The sequence below is a fragment of the Symphodus melops genome (assembly GCF_947650265.1).
Source record: "Symphodus melops genome assembly, chromosome: 1".
NCBI classification, from domain to species: domain Eukaryota; kingdom Metazoa; phylum Chordata; class Actinopteri; order Labriformes; family Labridae; genus Symphodus; species Symphodus melops.
The window spans coordinates 10,599,964-10,619,078 of record NC_136691.1 but is presented as its reverse complement, the minus strand read 5'-3'; the positions used below and the strand labels follow the sequence as shown (position 1 = coordinate 10,619,078).

Sequence of the window (19,115 nt, the reverse complement as noted above, 5' to 3'; positions counted from 1 at the left end):
AATATTTACAATTCACACGCATCCACAACTGCCCACTTTGTCTGCAATATATATACTTGTGCAAAAGCACACTTTTCCTAAGTCAAGCCTGAAAACAAAATAAAAACAAACAACTCTTTAAAGTACTTAAACAAATCACAACTCACTCAAGTCCCTGCAAGAAACCAACGTACATATCCCTGTCTTGAAGCTTTGTATCATACATAAATGATCCTATTAAACAAGTGATTAGCGATAAATCCTTCAATGGAAGCTCTGTCCTCTGTGTGTCCTCTCTCATGAGTAAATGTCTAAGTGGCACAATGAACCTCACTATCCATCCAAAGTCTCTGGGCCAGAGAGAGAGAGAGAGAGAGAGAGAGAGAGAGGAGGGGGCGAGGCAGGGAGAGAGTGGCATCCTGGGACAAATATTCAGTCAGTGGGCTTGAGGTTCAAGAAATGAGGCCATCAGCAGATGCCATCACGTCTGGTAGGTGATTTTCGCAAATTCAAACAAGAATATTTACATCACACACTAACCTGTGAACGCAAACCAGAAACACACAAAACAATTTGTAAGAAAGCAAAGAGTTGCAGCGAAGATTTGGTTCAGCAAGATTATAAAACTAATTCCAATAACATAGTATCCATCTACTTAATCCCTTTTTGATATTGTCCCAGTTTAAACTTTTTGAGCATCTTCACCATGTCTTCTGGCATTTAACAGGTGCTGTTTAGTGGGGTGTTGCCCACCTGTCATGTTGGATGCTGTTCACAAGGCGGCGTTGCAGTTCCAGGTTCACAGGAGTAGAGACACCGTTTGGCACTTTAGCTCGAAAAGAGGTCTTCACCGGGGCTGAGCGAATCAGGAAAACCGCTGGATTGTGTTTGGCCTGTAAAAGTTAGAGCGCTAAATTAGCCAATGAGCTAATGAACATTGTAGGTATTTCTACACGTTTGAACTTATGAAAATACTTAAAAACCCTGCGTCACCGCTAACATAACCAGTATCAAGCAAATAGAGAAATGTAACATCTCATTACCCAAATATCAATATAAATGCTAAGTCAAAGTAGCAAGTAAATTAATGTTAGCGATGCTAGCTTCCAAATTTTATTTGTTATTATTATTATTAATAAACAATTTATTATTATTATTTGGAGTTTCTAAACTTGATAACTGGTTTCGGCAAAATCTTTGTTTTATTAAAACAAGTGACATTAACAAATATTTCCCAAAGCTAGTATTCGCCTATGATACGAGCTATGTATGCTACCACCGCTAGCGAGCTAGCTGTTTGTTTAAGGGGAAATCCCTGCCTGTTCTCTCCGACCAGCCTAAAATAGTGTCAACGCCGCCCATTTTTACTCACCACGAAAGAAACAAAAATCCTTTAAATGGTCGGCATAATGAATATTAACGTCAGCCAGTTTATCTAAAGTTCTGCCAGGGCACCAGACAGAGAGTTAGCTTCAGTGCTCCTCCATCTACACCAGCTCTAATGATGAGACAGCTCACCACTGTATGCTTTCATGTTTGAACACAGGCGCCCAGTCATGGATCTACACTCATAATACAGCAAAGACTATCTAAAAAGTCCCACTTAAATATAGATTTTGATCAGATAAGGGGTTTAAAAGGTACAATGTGGAGTTTTGGTAGATAATTAATCAATCTTTATTTGTATAGAGTCAATTCATAACAGGTGTTATCTCAAGACACTTTACAAAAAGCAGGTTAAGGAACTTATACTGTTTGTTTGTTAACATTACAAAAGAGCAGGTAAAAAAGACCATGCTCATCGTTGTTTACAAAAAGCAGGTAAAAGACCTTCCTTATGAAAAGTAAGTAAAAGGAGAGAGAAAAGTGAAAGTTGGAGAAAATGACAGATTCTGTAATGTGTTTATAACTTTACACTTTTTTTTTATTTATTTATTTTTTAGCTCCAAACAGTGTTCAGGGACACGTTTTTCTTTGAATAAAGTTTGTATGTTTAGCTCAGAAAATATAGGACAGAAGTATTTCATTTCTCCAACCGTTACATTTCACTACCAAAGCTATGTGATGCACCTATAATTAAAGAAGTGTAAGTGAAAACATTGTGATGACCTTATTATAGAAGTTGTTTGGTTATCATGATTTCTGAGAGAAGTTTGTAAAGGCAACAAACACTTCAAATGTATGAGATGCAGACATTCATTTTTAAACATCCAATAGTATTTATGTTTTAAGGCTGTAATAATATTGTGTGGGTTATATATTGCCCTCAGGGCAATTTCACTCATAGCTTATGTATTTATTTATACAGTATTATTATTCGGCCTATATTCGTTCCCCTTGTAACATTGCATATTTGGGTCGAGGGCATAACATGTTATCCTGCTAATAGTCTATTCTGATTTAATTTAATGCACTATATGTCATATTTTATGCTGAATCTAACATAGATACACAAATTGCCACCCACATATAAGATTTGTTCACTTATGCAAAAAGCAATGAAGCAGAAATTGTTCGAAAAATAAATGACCATGATCAAGGGTAGTATATAAGTATCAAGCAACAATACTAGATGCCTAAGTATTTCTATATCTGCGGATGGAACTTTATTTTTGTCTAGGTTTTTATCTACCAGTAGGTGGCAGCAGTGAGTTTGGAAAGGCCCTATGGTAAACGGTAAACTGATAAGAGATTGTTTGAGCAAAACTGTCTGCCATTCTCAGTGAACATTATCAAACCAAGACAGTTTATTTGTAAAGAAAAACTTTAAGTATTTTCAAGGGAAGCATCTCATGATTGATTTAAAGGAAAACTCACGTTCACTTTCATATTGTTTAATTGTTGGGATTTCTACTTAACAAGCTAATGCCTTTAACTAGCAGGGTCTCTTATACCCACTAAGCCAGCAGATCCCTCAGCTGTTTATCAGAGTATTTTTGACGCCCTCCTTTGCCACGTGCTGCTGTCACCACTTTGTTCAGACACTATAAGATAGCAGTTGGTGTGAGACCCTTTTTAAACGGGATAATACCATCTTAGTTATAATGAGCTAAAGATGCCGAGGCTAAAGCTTGATACATTTGGAAAGCTGTTATTTTAAGATTTAACTAAAGTTCAAAATCGTAGGAAAAAAACACACTCAATTATTAGCCTTAACAGTAATTTTGAAGTTAAAATTGAAGTGAGCATTAATTCCTCCAGGGTAATAAGGAACCTTTATCCTTGTGTTTTACCACAATCCATACATGTCCTGTTGATGTGTTGTAATGTAGCTGTCATTGCTGTCCTGCCTTTTGCCCTGAAGATGTCTGTGTGTAAGTGTTGTTGTTGTTTTTGGTGTTCTGCTTGTTGTTTTTTTATGAGACCAAAGACAAATTTCCACACTGTGGACAATAAATGAAATGAAGTACAAACCCAGCATCTATGGCAGTGGTTTATGTGAAGTAAGAGGAGCAACCTTTTGTTGATTGTATACATTTTGGGGAGAATTATGACACACTAACACGTTTGCAAACATTTGATGCAACATATTCAAGATTATATGTGGTGTGAAATGCTAAATTGACGATATTAAAACGTTTGAGCACAATATCTTGCCTTGAGCATCTTTTTTACACTTGACCCTTTCTGACCTGTGTATGTGTTCACTTTAAATAGCTTCATGTGGCTGCCAACAAAAGCTGGCAAACAATCATAGTCCCACTGCAGACTGACATACCACACACACACGACGGACAGAAATAGATCTCTGCATCTGCCATAAGTGAATGTTTGACGAGCACGTAGGCCACAGGGTCAGTATTGCTGCTGGTTTTGGCTTGAGTGCATACATTAATCAGCTGATGAGCGGACAGCCAAAGCGGTTAGCCTTAATACTAATTAGCTTCTGGGGTTTTTCCCTCGGCAGACTAATTCATCCTAACTACTCCCTCAGGTGGACAACAGTTCAAACTCAGAATGGAGACACTTAATAAAATTACAGATTGCATGTGATGAGCAATGACAGACAGACGTTCATTCCTAGGCGTTAGCTTTATTTGATTATAATGAACAAAAAGGTAATCAGAATTTGATAGCCGACAGTTATTTACTTATTCTCTCTCATGGCTTCTCATAGTGGTATCTCATTAAATGTATTCAAAGGTGCTTTATTCCATGCTTGCCAAGTGTCAGGGAGCAATGTGGTGGCAGTAATAGTAGGTCTAATTGCCTTAGACCTGACCACTATTTTTAGATGTTCACTAATCAGCAAGAAAGGTCTGAGCCATAGTCACGGTTGAACATATGGGAACTCATTAGATCAGCTTTACAGGCCTTGTGCTCTGCCTGGACACAATTAGCAAAGCATGTCTCATAACATTAAACCAGCTTACGACCAAAGGAAGCGTAGGCCTGTTGATGCTTTCAGCCCAGTGTTCATCATCAACAATACTCAGGTCTGTTTCTGTTCCTTTTGTTTTTGCTTATTCTGATGTTGGTCTGTGTCTTATTTGATGCATGGTTGATGAGGACTGCGCCTTTAAGAAAACACTAAAGACTTTAATTAACACCTATGCACGTGATAATACTGATGATGCCGACAATGATGATGGTTTGTTTGATAATGACAGTTCACTTCAGACTTAAAGCTGTTTGTTTTCATTTACTGACATTGTTTCCTCCTTTCTAGATCCTCGCTGGTGTTGTACTTGCTCTCTGATGAACTTTGGTTAAAATCCTCTGCATAACGAAATGTAGAATTGTAGAGGACTACATTTTTTGTAGACAAAGGACTTGATATTTAACAATATCATTGTAACATATGATTCTTAACTGTATCTGGACTATCTTAATACCTCAGTATAACTTGTTGAACGTATATTAAAATGTACCAACAACCAAGTGTGGCAGCAAATTTAAGGGCAATTTTAAGTTAATTCTTTTATCCTTATAGAAAACAGTAAACATAACATCAGTTATCAGAACATTAACCAGCATGATAAAGCAAAAAACAACTAGAAGACCACATGACAATTAACACAATAATCAGTTTGCTACCCAGTTTTTTACTCAGAGGTAAGATGAAAAGATGGTTTACATAACTTTACTTTAATAGGTTAGAGCTGGTATGTATTACAGAGAAATAACATCAGTAAAAAGACTCTTTTACCTTTCTTTGTAGATTCTTTCTATGGCTTGATACATCATTTTGAAAACATCTAAAAAAAAGTAAATAAGTTGAAGCAGGTTCTTCAAAAACAGCTTCTTGTACAACACTACAAACAAAACACTTCCATCTTCAAAATGTTGGTGGGAGTTGATTCATGGTCCTTGCTGTCTACCTGCTTGAAGGCTTTTTTAGGTAATGTCTCATTGTTCACCCATACAGTATGTCTCGCATCTAAAAGCATTGATCGTGATGTAACCACATAAAGCTCTCAGAACACTGATCACTCATGTCTGATCTGGCCAAAGTATGGGAGCATCGCAGTCATATTGCCATTGTGTTAGTGCTAATGTTTTAAGCTTTGCAGACCAGTGAGAGTGGCTGCTGACTAACTAATCCTCTTTGCACTCCTCGCTGTAGATCTGCTCCTTCACGACTGTAGTTTACGTTCTTTTTAGACAGTCCAGGTGGGGATGACCTACAATCCAGCCGAGACGACATTCCACATCTTGGCTGGAATCTGTAATCTGCTCCTTATTTTTAGATGTTTCATCACACTGGGGAATATATCTTCTTTTCTTTTTTTCTCTTTTCATGGATTATACCTTAACTTTTAGACCCGCGGACAATTCCAGTGCGATGGAAAAAGTGGATTATGAGGGGCTGGCTGAATGTATCCTACGGCACATACTGGACACGAGGAGAGGATCCAAAATATGTAAAAGACAACAGGTTAGATTTGGAACCCCAGACAATTATTCTTTGTCAGACTATTGTGTTTTCGGATGAGCCTGATAAAGTCCACAGGGTGAAACAATACGGTTTGTTTACACCACTCTCTTAAAAGCAGATGGTTTTACTTCAAATCCTTAGTCCACCTCAAACTTAAAATTTTGAATTGCATGTATTTGTATGTTATTCTGATAACTTTCAATATTCTGATTGAGTGTTTCTCAGTGTCCTCTGTGGATACAATATTATGGAGAAAATGTAAAGTGACATGACTGCGAGTAGGATGGTCCGCAGCATTGAGAGCCAGAAGGACCAGGAAGACTTTAACGCATTAACCAGCTCAGGTCTAAATCTGTCCACCAGATAATTTGTTGGAAAGCTCTCCTTTCTTCTGGCACACACAGTGTCAACACGTGGAGCTTAGCAGGTGGCTCTCTTCAACGTGCCGAGCATGTGCAGGACAAGGGATCTAAATAAATAAGCCTCGTCTTTTTTTTTTTTTTTTTTTTTTTTTATAAGAATAAATAATAAATTCATGATACAACTAATTCTTGAGAAACATTTATTTGGAAATGTTTGTTTTAACCAAGGTTTTATTATAGAAAAGGCCAAATGGGCTTTTAAAATCAATTTCTGTTAAATAACACATACAGTTACAAAGACTATTGGGATTTAGCATTTCAATCCAATATACAGTGCAGTAATTTGGAACAGATTGATGGATGTGGGGCATTTTAAAATTAGAAAAAGGAATTAACTATGTTATGTTGAACAAGCAACCATCAAGAATTTAAGAAAAAGCAATACAGAGAATAATCCCAGAGTTGTAAAACTTGTACAGTATGTTTAGGTTCTTTCTCTACTATATATTTTTTCGGATTTGAAGATTTAAATAAGGAATTTGTCACACACAAAAATCAACAACTTAATATTTCACATGAATGAAGTTAAAAGGATTCAGGAGTCATATTTCAAACTCACAGTAGCAGTAATGGCTTTAAAAATCCCAACCATATAGTCTTCACTGGGGGTTTGCTTCATCAATACTTTTAATCCAGATTCCCCATAATGCCATTTTCTTGACAAGGGTCCTTTAGAGGCAGAGGAGACGGAAGGGAATGTTCTGTTGGTATTGTCAGAAAAATACATTGTGGTATAGCATAAGTCTGACTCACTGCTAACTAACTTTTCCTACGTTATTTTCACCCTCAAATGTGTCCAGGCTTTGGCCTCCTCCTGATCTGGCCCCAAGCAGATGAGGTCAGTAGAGGTCATCACCATGGTGACCTTTGCTGAGACAACACAAGTCTCCCCTATGGAGCTCTGTGAGCCACCCTGCATGACAGCAGCCCTGTCCCCTGGGCTGCGGAGGAAAAAAATGCTATGGCAAAATGCTGTGAAACACATCATGATCCAGAAGGAGCTCCGCACCCAGGTAAAAAGATGTATCCCATAGTACCCAGCAGATTTGTTGTAACCAGATGAAAACAACTGTTCCATTTAAAATCCTCTGCAGGAGGACTGTAAGTACAGAAACTGAACAATCCTTGTTACACAAAACTGACAGTTGTAATAAGATGGAATTCATGTCTGATGCTTTCATAGATCAATCTGTATGTTGACATCATTAACAAGAATTTTTGGGCCACTGAAACAAGAGTCAATACCTCATGTTGCAAATCGATTAAAAGTTCATCCAAATAAGCAGAAGAAATAAAATAACTTAAAGGGATACTTCACCCATTTACATGAAGCTGTGTATCATTAGAAACATGGTAGTAGTGTTGAATGGTCGTGAATCCAACCCTCATTTTGCCCTGAAATGAGAAAAATGTGTTTTTCTTTGCTTGAAAGTTTTCTTCATGTGATGCAAAAAGCGTCATATTGCATCACATGAAGAAAACTTCCAGGCAAAGAAAAACATATTTTTAAAATGAATTAAGTATCCCTTTAACTCCCACAGTGTCTATTCATATAGATATTTTTGTGGATTCATACTGTTTTTGAAGGGTTTTGAGTTGCCTACCGTAACTTCAATTTAATACAAGTTAATATAACTTAGTTTAGTGCTCTCAAAATTCACTAATTCTGTTGGGAAGGCCTCATTCGGGTATTTAGATATGGGAAAACTCAGACCAAAATATTTATATATATATTTGCATGCCTCCAACCCTCCAAAAGGGGGACAGCACACACTGCCCATGGATCAGTAAGCCAAAAAAAACAGTTTAATGGTTAATTCAGATTACATAATCTACATAAGCAAAACTACATTTCTGTTGGGCAGTGGGCCCATCAGAGAATAAACCTTCATAGAGGCAAATAAGGTGGTGAACAAACACATCTGGAATGACCTACACAAACACAACAATGGACATCATGTTCCTCACACCTTCACACCGCCTGGGACGCTCTGTACCTCCTGCAGAGTTAAATTAAGCAGGAAGCCATTCCTATCCCAAACCTTTTGTTCTTTATTTGATAGGTGGGAGTGGAGCCAGCACAAAAAATCTTTGTGACCGATGCCTACATGGAGGAAATCAACAAACAAATCCGCAACAAGGCCTCGCGCGGGGTCACAAAACGTCGCTCGTCCAGCTTCAGGGTGCACTCATCCCAGCCTCGCGGTTCCACCGGCACACACAACAGCGTCAGGGCGTCTTTTCACGACTACGCCAGTGATGCAGACTTCTTCTTGCACTGGGGCCACACAATTCGCGGAGTCTACATACCAACCCTGAGGCACACCTTCAAGTCTTATGACCTGGAGAAACTTTACCAGCAACACTATTCCCACCAACGCCGCAACTCTCTGGCCGTCACTAATGTCATTGACGCTGTGGCAAAGCTACATGTACTGGTGCTGTACCTCGGACTGGCCCCTGAGCCGGTCACTGACACTCTGCGCGGCTGCCTCACGGGAGTATTCATGGTGTTAGCAATAGCACTGTGCATCATAGTGCTAACCTGCAAAGACTCCATTTCTCCACGGTGGCTTCACGTCGCTGGCATAGCTAGCTGGTTGTCGCAGACCTCACAGGTGCTGGGAGGACTGGTATATGGACTGGAAAAAGACCCTTCGTGGTATGTTCTATACACGTTATTCGCCACATACACCCTGCTGCCCTTACCCCTGCTGTGGGCCATGTGCGCTGGCTCCCTCACCTCAGTACTACACCTTCTGGTGGAAATAGTGTACTACTACAATGATGCCCTGCTTTTGAGAAAGGTAAGAAAATGAGCTGTTTTCATAATGAAGCAAAAAAATCTCTTTAAGGGGACATAATATGAGAAACCCACTTTTACAGTGTTTTTGAACGTTTATTTGGGTAACCTGAGTGTCTAACGACCCACAAAATGTGGAATAAAGCCATCCTGTCTTTTGTTTGTGGTCTGCACAAGTCTGACAATACAGACAATTGCTCTGTTTGAAATTTGCTCAATTTATGACATCAGAAGTGGGATTCTGCAAAAAATAAAAAGTGAAAAAAAAATCCTCTCTCTTCCCCTGGTATCTCCACCATGGACTCCACCTCCATCTCGTGAGGGATAGGTTTGTGGGCTGTCAGCGAAATGAATTGTCGCATAGACCTAAATGAAAAAAGTTAAAAATAGAAGTAAAGTAAGGTAGTTAGAATTATAAGTACACACTTTAGTTCAGTTACATTAAGATAGAGAAGAAGAAACATACCAAGCCTTATGTTTCCTAAACACAATTAAAAAAACACAACTACTACTAAGGGGCAAAATATGGAAAGCCTATATTATGTTAAAGGTAAATTGACTTTCAAACAAAACTGTTAGTGCACTTGACTCAGCTACATGTTAATCTCAAGGCTCCACTCTTGCACACATACTTCTACCCTCTGCTGATGTCATCCAAACTCTCGCTTAAAAATCTTGACATTTACAACTTAGTTGTTACCACTTAGTAACTCAGTCTTCAAATTTAATAAACTATAAAAGTGGGAAAAAATAATCCCAAAAGTGAAAAACCAATGTTTACCTGGAATACTCAAATCAATGAGGCATATACTGTGATTTTCCCAGGTACATAGAAGAAGACAAAAGCAATCCAACTCAGATTAAAACCACCTTGCAGATAACAGACCAACTCTATTGCAGGTAGCTCAATTAACATTAAACAGGGAGCGTATAACAGTTTTAACATAATAACAGATTCTACTTTGCTTTTAAACTAAACAGAATGTATGTTATCTCTTTAACTGTCCCATACGTTCCCAATCATCAAAGCTTTGGATTTTTTAAAGTGTAAAAGTTTTACATTGAGGTTTTCATCGTCAAAAGCCAATTCATCTGGTCTTTAAAGTTGTACTGAAGAGCCTTTAAGTCTGTATTTTGTGTTGATTAGTTGTGACTGGTGTCTTTTTGTGTTTTTAATTATTACATAAAACAACAAGCCATGTTAATGTCACACAAAACGGATTTCCTGTTTTTACTTTACTTTACTTTGCTTTTCATGCTTGAAATGTGTTGTTTAAATCAAACATTTCTCTTGGATACAGGTGTTTGCCAAAGGTCTGCTTTACCTGGGTATGAACACAGCTGGCTTGTTCATTCATTACCTCACAGACCATGCCCAGAGACAAGTTTTTCTTGAAACGAGGCGCTGCATTGAAGGTCGTGTCAAACTAGAGCAAGAGAACCAAAGACAGGTACAGTGACTCCTGCCATGTTGGGTATATTTTATATCTTAACTGAGGCAGGACTTTATATGGCAACCACTGTTCACTTTGTTACAGACCTTAACTCAGGATTATGAGAGTTATCCGATACAATGGCAAATAGACTTTTTTTTTTTTGTGGAACACAGGAGCGTCTTGTGTTGTCGATCCTGCCACGCTTTGTTGCCTTGGAGATGATTGCTGACATGAGCTCTTTGGAAGATGAACTCAGTCCTCAGGAGTTTCACAAGATTTATATCCACCAGTACAAAGATGTCAGGTAAAGATTGTAATGGTAGTATGTGAGTATTTACAGAGCCCTCTCAAAGGCTTTGTAATGAGTGAATACATTTTCCATGGATGTCTTTTCTTTAATATTGGATTTAATATTGGATTGTCCTTTTCAAATTGAAAACCCTTCATATTCTTTCTAGCTGCTCAGTGCTTTACAATTGCAGTTGTCTTTTTTGCAGCATCCTTTTTGCAGACATAAAGGGCTTCACTCTGTTGTCTATGAACTTGTCAGCTCAGGATCTTGTCAGAACCCTTAACGAGCTCTTTGGACGCTTTGACCGACTGGCAGAAGTAAGAATTTAAATATATTGTCTGTCTGTCTTTTTTTTTTCTTTTTTCTTTTTTTTTTTACAATACTTCTCATATACGAGCGTCTTCATTTCTCTGTACCTCCGTGTCTTGTGTGACAGGAGCACAACTGCCTACGGATAAAGATACTGGGAGACTGTTACTACTGTGTGTCCGGGGTTCCTGAGCCACAGCGGGCCCATGCCCGTCACTGTGTCGAGCTGGGCCTGGCTATGATCAGCACCATCCAGTAAGTCCTGATAGGCAGGAATGGTATGAAAGAAAATTTCCTAACAGATACAACTTTGAGTAAGGACAATAAACCATGTGCAGTTGTATATGTGCTAAAAAAAAAATAATGATGACAAATTCTAACACTGCCAATTTACCACCACTCAACTCTAGGAATGTGAGGCGGCAGCTGAACTTTGACATGGACATGAGGATTGGGATCCACTCGGGCTCTGTCTTGTGTGGGGTGCTGGGCCTGCAGAAATGGCAGTTTGATGTCTGGTCATGGGACGTTGGCATTGCCAACATGCTGGAAGCTGGCGGTATACCAGGGTGAGCCTACTCTGTGTAAAACCATCAGGAGAGACCATGTTTGTTCTTCTGTCAAAGATGTTTCTGTTGAGGTCCATATCAATGTGGTTGTGGTGTGACATCCTAGCTTGAACTAATAAACACATAACATTGGAGTGCAGAAGTCATAGACAGTCCCCTGATGGGACAACAATCCCAAATGTGGGAAGTTCCCATTTCAGGAGCAAAACTAGCCCTCATAGAATCGTTCAAATGGACCTAATTTGATTCATATATGATTAGAAATACATCTGCTCATGAATATTGGTTGCAGATTTTGCTTTGGAATATGGTTTGACTATTTCCCTTGATAAATGTCTGATTGTCATTTGAACAGTTACCATGAGAGAACGTTTCCTTTGTCCAGCACTAATGATTTTCACTGCTGTTATTCACTCTCACACAGACGCATCCACATCTCAAGGACCACACTGAACTGCCTTGAGGGCATGTACAAGACAGAAGACGGTCACGGGCGGGACAGGAACGAGTTTCTGCACAAGCACAACATCGACACGTTCCTCATCTGCGATCAGAAGGAAAAAAACAAGGTCGAACATGTCGAGCCCCTCAAAGTCCAGAAAACGAATCGAACCTGGCACCAAGAGACGCCTTTTGGAAACGTCATTGACATGAACAGTGTAGGTGCTTGTTGGGATACAAAAGGGAAAGAAAGCATTTCTCTTGTATGTGTTCAGATAATTCTCTCCTAATATCTTTGGCACCAGGCTTATTATAGATGCTTTAACCACAGAAGATGGATTTCACTGACACCAACCTGATTGATTTGATATCTTTCTCTTGTGTTGTAGATTCTTGCCTCATTTACAAACGGCTCGCTGCCCAACATATGGCAGTCTTCCTCCAAGGAGATCAACAGACGCATCAAACAAGCGATTGAGGTTCAGAGCAGTGAGCGGATGCACAGGGAACACATCACTCCTCTGACCCTGGTGTTCAAAGACACTCACATAGAGGACAAGGTACGCAGGCTCTCATAGGCAGTAATAAGTTATCGTGACGGAGGGTTTGATGTCGACTATTATCTTCCTTTCATGTTGTTTGGTTGTTCCAGTTCTGCCAGATGAGAGATGAAATGTTTAACTCCAACCTGGTTTGCTCCTTCATCTTGCTTCTCTTCCTCATGGCCACGCAGGCCCTTATTCCTGCACCCAGGTAGGCACCCTCACCTTTTTTTGGGGGATTGAAGCTAAAACATACAGAGAATTTTACTGTTATGTGATTTATTTAGGGATACTAGAAAAATATAAAACCAAGTGGTTCCAACCAAAAAAAGCTTTCTGGCACTCATTGGTTAAGCCTACAAACTCAATAAGAAGGTGTGAACTGTCAACGGTTTTGAAGCTTTAATTTTGGTTTTCTCAGAGCCAGAAGAGCCTAAATTGGAAGAGGATGGTGGAGCTGAAGAGGAGTGGGGGATAAGCAAACACTCTAGCTAATTCTAGAAGTGCTGGGTTAGGTGAAACTTAAAGTCATGGTAACCATGATATGATTAGGATTTTAAGCAAAGCAAAAAAAACATGCCTGACTCTTTGGAGGCTCTTTTTGTCAAACACAAAGCTAAGTTGGATTTTTCAAAACATTGTTTATTGTTATTGTACTCTAAGTGGGTACGATTAGTCACTAAATGACCATGTTGTTATGAACATGACTTTAACTGGGCATACAGACTATAACATATACAAAAGTGTAAATGTTTGGTTACAATTTGGAGCAGCTTCTGGTGTTATTCAGACACTTCTACATTAATGTCACGTTTGTGTCCATGTTATAACCCTATATATATTCTATGTAGACTAATAACACTCTAAGTCTAACTTTGAAACTACTGCATGTCGGATCTGAACTTTTTTTATTTTGCTCTGATGCCCTCTTGAGGAGAGATGAAATAATGCCGCTGACAACTCCATCTCTTCTCACATTAACTTCACACTCTCTCAGACCATGTTTTGTTTCCACATCTTTAGTTCTTGATTTCAGCCAGGAGTATAATTTTTTCTATTTCTCTTAATTCCCCTCGCTTCTTCACCTCGCTGCAGGCTGTTTCCAGCTGTGCTTCAGTTCTCAGTCTTCCTGCTTGCCTACGTGCTGCTTCTGCTCGTGGCTCTGGCTGAGGAGTTCAAGTGTGCTCCTGCAGCGTTGCAGCAGTTCTGCTGCTGGATCCATGAAAACAACAGTGCCCGTAGCCTCCTCACCCTCACCGCCATCTTAATTAACTTTGGTTTAGTCTCCACTGACATGGTGAGCAAGGATTTATGTTCTTGAAAAAGTTGCTGAATGTTTCTTTTTTTTCTTTGCTGGCTTTTTTTCACAGCTTTGTCATTTGGGCCCGATGTCATAAGTGTAAAGTTCTTCATATTGAATAGTTTCAGTAAATCAATGCCCTCATGTTATTGGAATTATCTGTGTTAATGTTGACGCACATCAAGATAAAAAAGATACATCTACTTATGAACATGTCAACTATGACTATTATGACAATTAAACTAAAGTTCTAGGATTTATGATGATAATGCACCAAAACAGCTAAAACAATCAACATGTATAGATCTGTCAGTGTCTGGGTTGTAGGTTTAGTGTGATTTGTGTCTTCTTCTGGTATTTCCAGGTGTGGTGCATTCTGACAGGCGCAGGAGAGGCTGACATATTGGACAGAATGAATACAGCCTCATGTCCACTCACCCTCTGCAATCATCCTGAGGTGAGGATTACTTTAAAGATGTCCTTCAACGAAAAGCTGAGAAATTAGGAAACAGAGCATTGTCATCGCACATTCTTGACACAGAGTTATAGGATGTGTTTTTTTTTTTACTTTTAACTTTGAGGAAGTGATAATGCAATGGATCAAATCTGTCTCCTCAGGTGTTCGTATTGAGCGGCGTGATTGCCATGGTAACCTGTGCTGTGTTCCTGCGTCTGAACTCTCTGCTCAAGCTGGCTGTGTTGCTGCTGGCGGTGGCCGTCTACTCCTACCTCATCCATCTGGCCTTCCTCTCCCTCACACGCCATGAAGTGCTGCACGGGTCAGATACAGCTCGGGATATTGACACACAATTTCGATTAATTGTTTCGCTTTGATAAGAAAACGATTCAAACTGATGAGGTGGATAGTATACGGACTGTTCTTATTGCTACGTTTGTGTTAAACACTTTGTTCATCACATCATCATGTTACACCTCTAAATTCCTCTTTTCTCCATGAACTACTTCACAGGTCTCAATATGTCCGGAGAAAAGGGATTTCTATCCTTCTCATGCTCATGTTTATTGTTGCTATCTTCTACAATGGACGGCAGGTACTCATGAATGTCACAGATTTAATTGTGCTGCTGTCAAGTTCGTTTTCCTTTTCAGTATTTTAATGCAGGTTAGAAGTCTTGGCCTGCATTGTTGAGACTATAATTGAGAACCTCGCTGAGTAGATGGGTAATGGTGTGTGTCCTCTTACCTGTCCTTTACTGTATAGTGGGAGGCCACTGCCAGGCTGGACTTCCTGTGGCGTCTGCAGGCCCAACAGGAAGTGGAAGACATGAGGGAATTGCGGGAACACAACGAGTGTCTTTTGCACAACATCCTGCCTTTGCACGTGGCACGACATTTTCTTGACAGGAGCAAATACGATGAGGTGAAAAAAAACTTGACCTGTCACTTTGCCTCTCTTTATGCACTGTGTTTACTTGAACAGCAAATGACATAGAACTTTGGAAGGTAACAAAGGCCAAGCCTAAGACAGTTTTTATGAGAATGTTTGAGAATAACACATTTCCTGACCTCTTACCTTCTTACCTTTTTAAGACATACTGACTACCAAGTCCATAAACTGTATAAACAAAGGCATTTCTTTACCCAATCTTCATTTTAGGAGCTTTACTCACAGTCCTATGATGAAGTCGGTGTCATGTTTGCCTCCATCGCCGGATTCAACGAGTATTTTGAGCAGAAAGAGATCAAACACGAGGGAGTGGACTGTCTTCGGCTGCTGAACGAGATCATTGCTGGCTTTGATGAGGTAAGAACGAGACAGAAAGTTTAGATTACGTCTTGACTCCTAAGGTAAAGTAGCAAAGTTTGTTTTTGCATTTAAGGGTAATGGATCATTTCATTTCAGATAAATCGACTGTATAAAAGTGAATCTTCAAAAATATGTTTCATTTGTATGTGGTAGATGAATGTGTTATTCAGTTGCTGCATTTTTAGCTGACAGAGATGTCTGGTTTGGATGTGTTGCATTGTCTCCCTGTCAGTTATTGGAGGAGTCTTACTTCCACTTTGTGGAGAAGATAAAGACCATCGGGAGCTGCTACATGGCAGCGTCTGGCTTAGCTCCAGACAAAGAGGTGGGAGATCTTCTGTTGCACACTCAGCTATTACTTTGTTTAGACTACATTAGCCCTCCCATCCTCCCTCTCTCTCTGTATCTAACATCCATCTCTCTCTCTGTCTGTCTGTCTGTCTGTCTGTCTCTTAGGCATCTATGGATGAATGGAATCACTTGAGTGAGCTGGTTTTGTTTGCGTTGGCAATGCAAGAGACCCTGAGAGAAATAAACAGGCTGTCTGCCAAAAACTTTAAGCTGCGTGTGGGTAGGTGCTGTGGCTGGCTCCAACACACCCACATGAGCGATGGGGAAGTGATGTAAACCGCTCCGGTCAAGCATCTTTTGTGCTTCACTGATATGTCGAAATGTGTCTGTGTTGCATTGTTTACAGGTATAGCCCATGGTCCGGTGGTTGCAGGGGTGATAGGTGCCACCAAGCCACAGTACGACATCTGGGGATCAACTGTGAACCTGGCCAGCCGTATGGACAGCACAGGTGTGAGCGGACGTATCCAGGTACCCGAGGCCACGCGCAGGATCCTGGCAGAGTGGGGTTTCATCTTAGAGCTAAGAGGAGAAATCTTCGTCAAAGGGGTGAGTGGCTGAAGGACGAGGATGCTTTTGTTTTTGTTACCTGTGATGTTGACATAATGTGTTTAATTTACTCCATGATTGGATGTGCCCATGAAAAGGCTAGCTGAGAGCTAATTCATTCTGCATATTTGTGTGTTACATTTTTAAACAGAGGGCTCAGAAAGAAGCAAAACTAGTAAATGCCCCTGAGATCAGGATGGGTCATTTCCATTTTGTATGTTTTGTGGTAACATTAAGAATACCAACAATACTCCTGTTTTTTTTGTATCTGTCTTACAATGGTGTCAACAAATTCAGTTTACACTCTGTCTAATGAACATGAACACACACATAGATACACACTCATGCAGAAACAGGATCCTAGTGACATGCATTAATGGAGAGGTCTCAGAGTGAGGGGACTGCCCACAGAGAGCGCTCCAGAGCAGTTTTGGGGTTCGGTGCCTTGCTTAGGGCAGTGCTCAGGAAATGGACTGGCACCTCTCCAGTTACCAAACCATTTTCCGGCCCTCCGGTTCCCAACCCAAGTCCCTACAGACTGAGCTACTGCCGCCCCAAGGATAGGGGTTTGATTGGCCATTTCTCCTGTTCAGATTTTCATAGCCAGAGATAGAATACATCTACTTCTGTTCAGTTTAAAATATACTAATAATCCACTAAAGTGATTTAGTATGTTTTACAAATTATACTAAAAGAATCAACAATCCGCACAAGTGTAGGTATAAGGTCTACCCGGCACTTGGACCAAACAAAACGGGGACAAGAGTGACATCTAAAGGTGAACTACTGACAATAAAAAACCTTTAGAATGGATAACCAAGCTTTGTGAACTTTGCTGCCATTGCAGGTGAGCGAGAGTCAGGGAAAAGTCCGCACGTACTTCATCAGCACCATGCGCAGCAAGAAGGCCAATGTGGGGACAGATGGTCGCATGGGGGGACGGACAGGAGGACGCATGACGCTAGCAGGGGTGGTGTTTGGTCTGGTCCAGGCCAGAAACAAGGAGAAGATAAGAGAATCCAACATGGGGTTCAGTCTCACTCCCTGCACCATGCAGTCCTGAAGGAGGGGATGTTGAAGTTTAAGTGTGTGTGTGTGTGTATCAAATTTGTAAGACAGTTAGGTCCTCTACTATATATATATGTATATATATGTATATATATATGTGTATATATATAGTAGAAGACCTAACTGTCTTACAAATTTGATAAGCTTTAGAGATTAACAGTATATATATTGCCATATTTCCACTTTATGAGCACTGTGTTCGGTTCATCTTGTGCTGTACCAACCCTTCAACATGTTTTTTTTGTATTTGTTGCTGGAATAATCCTCCAGCAAATCTTCAAACCTCTAAGCCAAAACACAGAATACCTCAAAACAACCAGCTCAACCTCACACAGAGCCTATGCCATACTACATAGGCTTGGTGGCTTTTTTCATAAATACCTGGCTGCTTGGTGTCATATTGTACTGTAGTTTTCTGTCAATGCTTTTCACAGGTGTGTTGCTGATTGTATGTCTTGGCAGCTCACTTGTCAGTGTTATCGTCACTCTGGATTACCAAAACATGTTGTCAAAAATCTGAAAGTGACGATGACGCTGCACTTGGTCCAGTGCGCTCTTACAAAAGTTGTATTTTTATGACGCTTAACGTAATGCTTTTTCTGTCTCCCTTGTCAACTATTTTCTTTTACACTTAAAACCAAAGGACAGAGAAGGTTGTGTTCATAGTTATTAAAATGTTAAAAGTGATTGCATTTTTTCAATGGAAATTTTCCTGGCATAAAAACAGCTTCAATTTGGTAAAAAGAAAGGTTCAATGCAAAATATAATAATGATGTAATTATAAACAGTATTCTAGGGCTTGATAATAATGTGAATGTCTTATTTAACAAATTGAATTTATATTGTAATTGATGTTTTATTGATGAGCTTTTCCTGGAGACATCCTCAGGACTTTGTACAATAACTGGCACATACAAACCCTTTCAAAAACAATGACATTTAAAATTGTATGTAGTACTTTATCTAAAATCTAATACTTATGAAAAGGTTGAAAGTTTTCATTATTGTCCCCATGATTAATTTTTAAAACATGATTAGATAGGCATGCAATAATGTTTTTTCTAAAGGTTTGGCACATTGGAAATGAAATGTGTAAAATCTTTATGTGAAGAATGTGTTATTTTTCCAGTGTAAATTGTTTTTTTATTTTTATTTTTACAAAAAAAAGTTTGAATGTCCATTTTCCTTAAATAAAAGAAAGTAATGACAACATGATGTAACTGGTGTCACTTGATTTGATTTGAACAAAATAGTTTTTTTCTAGGAACAGCTGGGTGGAAAAAGTGAAATAGTTGCTCGAGAGGATGAGAGGGAGAAAAAGATTTTAAGTGTTTCAAGTGGACGCAAAAACACTGCAAGTTCAAACTCTAAATATGTCTTAAACTGGTCTGGACACAACCAGAGACTG

The 19,115-nt window shown here is 39.5% G+C and overlaps 2 protein-coding genes across 2 annotated transcripts in view; one reads left to right on the top strand and one right to left on the bottom strand.

The window, feature by feature from the left end:
• The window catches only part of LOC306837748 (protein EFR3 homolog B), a 31,466-nt gene extending 29,240 nt beyond the window's left edge, over nt 1-2,226 (bottom strand). The window contains exons 1-2 of the mRNA XM_079365501.1: nt 1,355-2,226; nt 733-872 (exon numbers count right to left, since the gene is read on the bottom strand). Of these exons, the coding sequence (XP_079221627.1) occupies nt 733-739 (7 nt within the window). The 5' untranslated portion in view covers nt 740-872; nt 1,355-2,226. The remainder of the gene's footprint in view (nt 1-732; nt 873-1,354) is intronic.
• Nucleotides 82-17,704, top strand: LOC306837741 (adenylate cyclase type 8). The gene is made up of 22 exons (XM_079365487.1): nt 82-469; nt 5,743-5,857; nt 7,080-7,292; nt 8,343-9,086; nt 10,384-10,533; nt 10,692-10,822; nt 11,016-11,127; nt 11,247-11,374; nt 11,530-11,688; nt 12,113-12,347; nt 12,519-12,689; nt 12,782-12,882; nt 13,767-13,968; nt 14,336-14,428; nt 14,590-14,750; nt 14,942-15,023; nt 15,194-15,352; nt 15,590-15,736; nt 15,972-16,064; nt 16,196-16,310; nt 16,437-16,639; nt 17,487-17,704. Exons 3-22 carry the CDS (start codon nt 7,113-7,115, stop codon nt 17,700-17,702), a joined length of 3,582 nt encoding a protein of 1,193 aa, XP_079221613.1. The 5' UTR covers nt 82-469; nt 5,743-5,857; nt 7,080-7,112; the 3' UTR covers nt 17,703-17,704.
• The last annotated feature ends 1,411 nt before the right edge of the window (nt 17,705-19,115 follow it).

What these genes read in the sequence shown, in the direction of transcription:
- LOC306837741 (XM_079365487.1), top strand. Translation starts at nt 7,113, where the DNA reads ATGAGGTCAGTAGAGGTCATCACCATGGTGACCTTTGCTGAGACAACA. An exon ending in AGAAGGAGCTCCGCACCCAG is followed by an intron (nt 7,293 to 8,342) that starts GTAAAAAGATGT and finishes TTTATTTGATAG; the next exon opens with GTGGGAGTGGAGCCAGCACA. An exon ending in ACGTCATTGACATGAACAGT is followed by an intron (nt 12,348 to 12,518) that starts GTAGGTGCTTGT and finishes CTTGTGTTGTAG; the next exon opens with ATTCTTGCCTCATTTACAAA.